Source organism: Chanos chanos, chromosome 5 (assembly GCF_902362185.1).
Source record: "Chanos chanos chromosome 5, fChaCha1.1, whole genome shotgun sequence".
Classification (NCBI taxonomy): Eukaryota; Metazoa; Chordata; class Actinopteri; order Gonorynchiformes; family Chanidae; genus Chanos; species Chanos chanos.
Window position 1 is genome coordinate 31,738,887 of NC_044499.1, and position 2,757 is coordinate 31,741,643.

Sequence of the window (2,757 nt, forward strand, 5' to 3'; positions counted from 1 at the left end):
TTACAACATTTGTAACAGTTACAATCATTCAAGTATAATTATTCAAGTTAGTATTGTAAATCTCATGAGGATTATGTGGTGTAAATGTTCACAAAAATATTGCAAAACAATTGTGCAACCTATCTTAACTGGAGCAGAAAGGAAAAAAACTCAAGTCTCAAACATGAAGCCAATTCTATAAAAACACCACGCCAGCAAAAAGAAAGAGCATTGTCTTCTGGCAGATTCATTTTATTCTGATTGCCTTGCAGTAAATTTCAGTAGCATTTCAAATGAACTTTTAGGGTGGCATCAAAATCCACATGCTTTGTATAATGGTTTTAAGGGAGTGGTTTTCATAAAGGTCAGTGCAATTAATGTAGGGTAATCTATAACTAAATATCCTCCCAGATCTAGCCAGTATGCCTGGTTACGCTGTCAGAATCCTGTTTCTGGTGTTCCCCTCTCTCGTTCTCCATATACATTTGAACAGACCTCCACAGAGCTCGTATATTCCCCTCCCCAAAGCCGCTAGCCCCTCGTCGCTCGATCAGCTCCAGGAAAAAGGTGTCTTCAGCAAAAATAGGTTTAGTGAACACTTGGAGGAGGTACCTGGATGTGAATGAAACACACTACTATCATGGAGTCATTATTACTTAACATGTATCTGATGGTCTGTTACATATTGCCTGAAGGTAAGGGTCAGACAGTTCCTGCGTTTGTGTGAGTGTGTGTGCGTGATGAGCGTGAAATAGAATTAGACTGGTGACAGTACCTCTCACTGAGCATGCTCAGATCCTCCAAGTCTTTGCGTTGGTCAGTGTCTAGGAGGATTCCATGCTGGGACAGCATCTGTGGGTCATGACCTGCGTCCAGAATCTCCTGTCGTTTCCCTACCTGCAGACCACATAACAACAAAAAATGCCCACCTACAACAGGAATATTTGGACTAACCCACACGTAATGCACTGTAAGAGTGGTTGTTTAGAACAGCTCCTTGACACGTTCTAGATTCAGCGTGAATGTGCCTAAATTTAAAACAGTCTTGCGGGCTGTTTTAAAGAGGTTGCATGATTGTGGCCATTGTGCTGGCTGTATCATTGTTTGTTTTGTTGTAAAACCATATCATTCAAACCTTTAAACAGAATCTGCCTATCCTCATTTCTTGAAGAACCCATGTAAAAGGAAAACATTTTGTTTATTCCAGCAGTACTGTAGATGGGAATTGTGTCTTATTTCATGCCATGTAATCAGTTCTATTTGAAAGAAAGAGCTAAGCAGGAGTTTGCAAGACTGGCCTGTGCTGGCAGCATTCAACCTAAGACTGTAGAAGATACCATATGAATCTACACAACCTATGAGCCTTGTCTTTTGCATCCAGTCATATCACCGAGGATTCCACGGTTTACCTCGGTATAATAAGCAGGGGGAGGGGAAAAAAACTGAACCCCTGCCTGGGCCATAGTCTGAGCGGTGGACACAATGTCCTTTGTATAGAGCCCAATATGCTGAATCCCTGGACCACGATGTTGTTCCAGAAAAGTGTCAACCTGGTTGCTGCCTATGGAAGAAAAAAACAACAAACTCATCACAGAGTAGCTTGAAAATAAATTATTCTCATAAATGTGAGCACTAATTTCATGTCAACATTTAGAAGAAATATCCTGAATTTCATTAGCCACAATTCGTAGCACACTGCTTGTTACTACACGCAATGTGTTAAATGACCCTTAGCATATTTCAGATTCATTATGTAGATGTGCTTGTTATAAAATATGTTCTACCTTGTTCAGGTAGTGACTCTGCAATGACAAATTTGCAGTCAACGTCCTTTTTATCTTTAAAGGGAAGCTTGAGGCCAGTTTTACTGCATTTCCAGTACTGCATGGCAGTTAACCGTAGTCCAACACCATCCTGGTCCACAACATAACCCTCATCAACATCCTCGTCCCTGTTCAAGTGAAAGAGGCAATTTAACAATTAACTTGCGAGCTACGTTAAAGCTCAGTGCTTTCAAGTTCATTTTTAGCAGAACCATCAAACATTTTTAAGTACAGAAATCGCTTACCTTTGAATGAAGAATCTCTCAAAGCCGAAGTGTTTCTCATACCAGCGCATTATTTCTGGGGTACATCTTCTGGGACAAGCATACGTAATGTGATCGAAATGAGTTACTGGGCAACATGTTGAACTGTCATTGGGAGAACTGGCTTCACTGGTCACGTTTTCAACTTCGTTAAATCCGGGCAGGAAGCTACCGTGATATTTGGTCCTATCTATTAGCGTGTGGCTGACATTTCCCACAACTGATTTGACAACGGAGTAAGTAACTTGCCCCCAATCATCGCGGACCTCTGTCGGTGGCACCAGGAAGTCGCAGCCCTGCTCACGCAATAAGGCGAATGACCTCTCCACATCCTCCACCTCGAAACAGACATTGCAAGCAGTGTCCACAGAGTAGGACGGACGGACATCGTATAGATATCTAGAATAATGTTGATGCACGTGTTTATCTCCTATGCTGACTTTACTCTTACGTAAATTTGAAACGGTTGGACAGCACGGGACCCCTCCATTCAATCCTTGCCCGTACTCATTTGATCTCTCATTGACAAGAAAAACCGCAGATCCCTTACGGAGAGCTAACTGTCTTGTGTTATTCGTTAGTCTCGCAGCAAACAAACAGAACTTAAATTTAGAAACAAGATCGTATGCGATTTTGTCCACGTTAGAAACGTGGAGCGAAATGTGATGAAGCCGGTTCAAATAAGCTGCCAT

At 41.8% G+C, this 2,757-nt stretch overlaps 1 protein-coding gene across 1 annotated transcript; it reads right to left on the bottom strand.

Annotated features, from left to right (window-relative positions):
• Positions 1 to 392: 392 nt before the first annotated feature.
• Positions 393 to 2,757, bottom strand: hpdl (4-hydroxyphenylpyruvate dioxygenase-like). The gene is made up of 5 exons (XM_030774877.1): positions 2,048 to 2,757; positions 1,764 to 1,930; positions 1,389 to 1,540; positions 755 to 876; positions 393 to 591 (listed from the first exon to the last, which is right to left on the bottom strand). Exons 1-5 carry the CDS (start codon positions 2,755 to 2,757, stop codon positions 393 to 395), a joined length of 1,350 nt encoding a protein of 449 aa, XP_030630737.1.

Excerpts from the sequence above, each read along its gene's own strand:
- hpdl (XM_030774877.1), bottom strand. The coding sequence starts at position 2,757 with ATGGCAGCTTATTTGAACCGGCTTCATCACATTTCGCTCCACGTTTCT. Across the intron at positions 1,541-1,763 it reads AGAGTCACTACCTGAACAAG|GCAGCAACCAGGTTGACACT; the intron begins GTAGAACATATT and ends TTTCTTCCATAG. Across the intron at positions 877-1,388 it reads CCCCTGCTTATTATACCGAG|GTAGGGAAACGACAGGAGAT; the intron begins GTAAACCGTGGA and ends TGTGGTCTGCAG.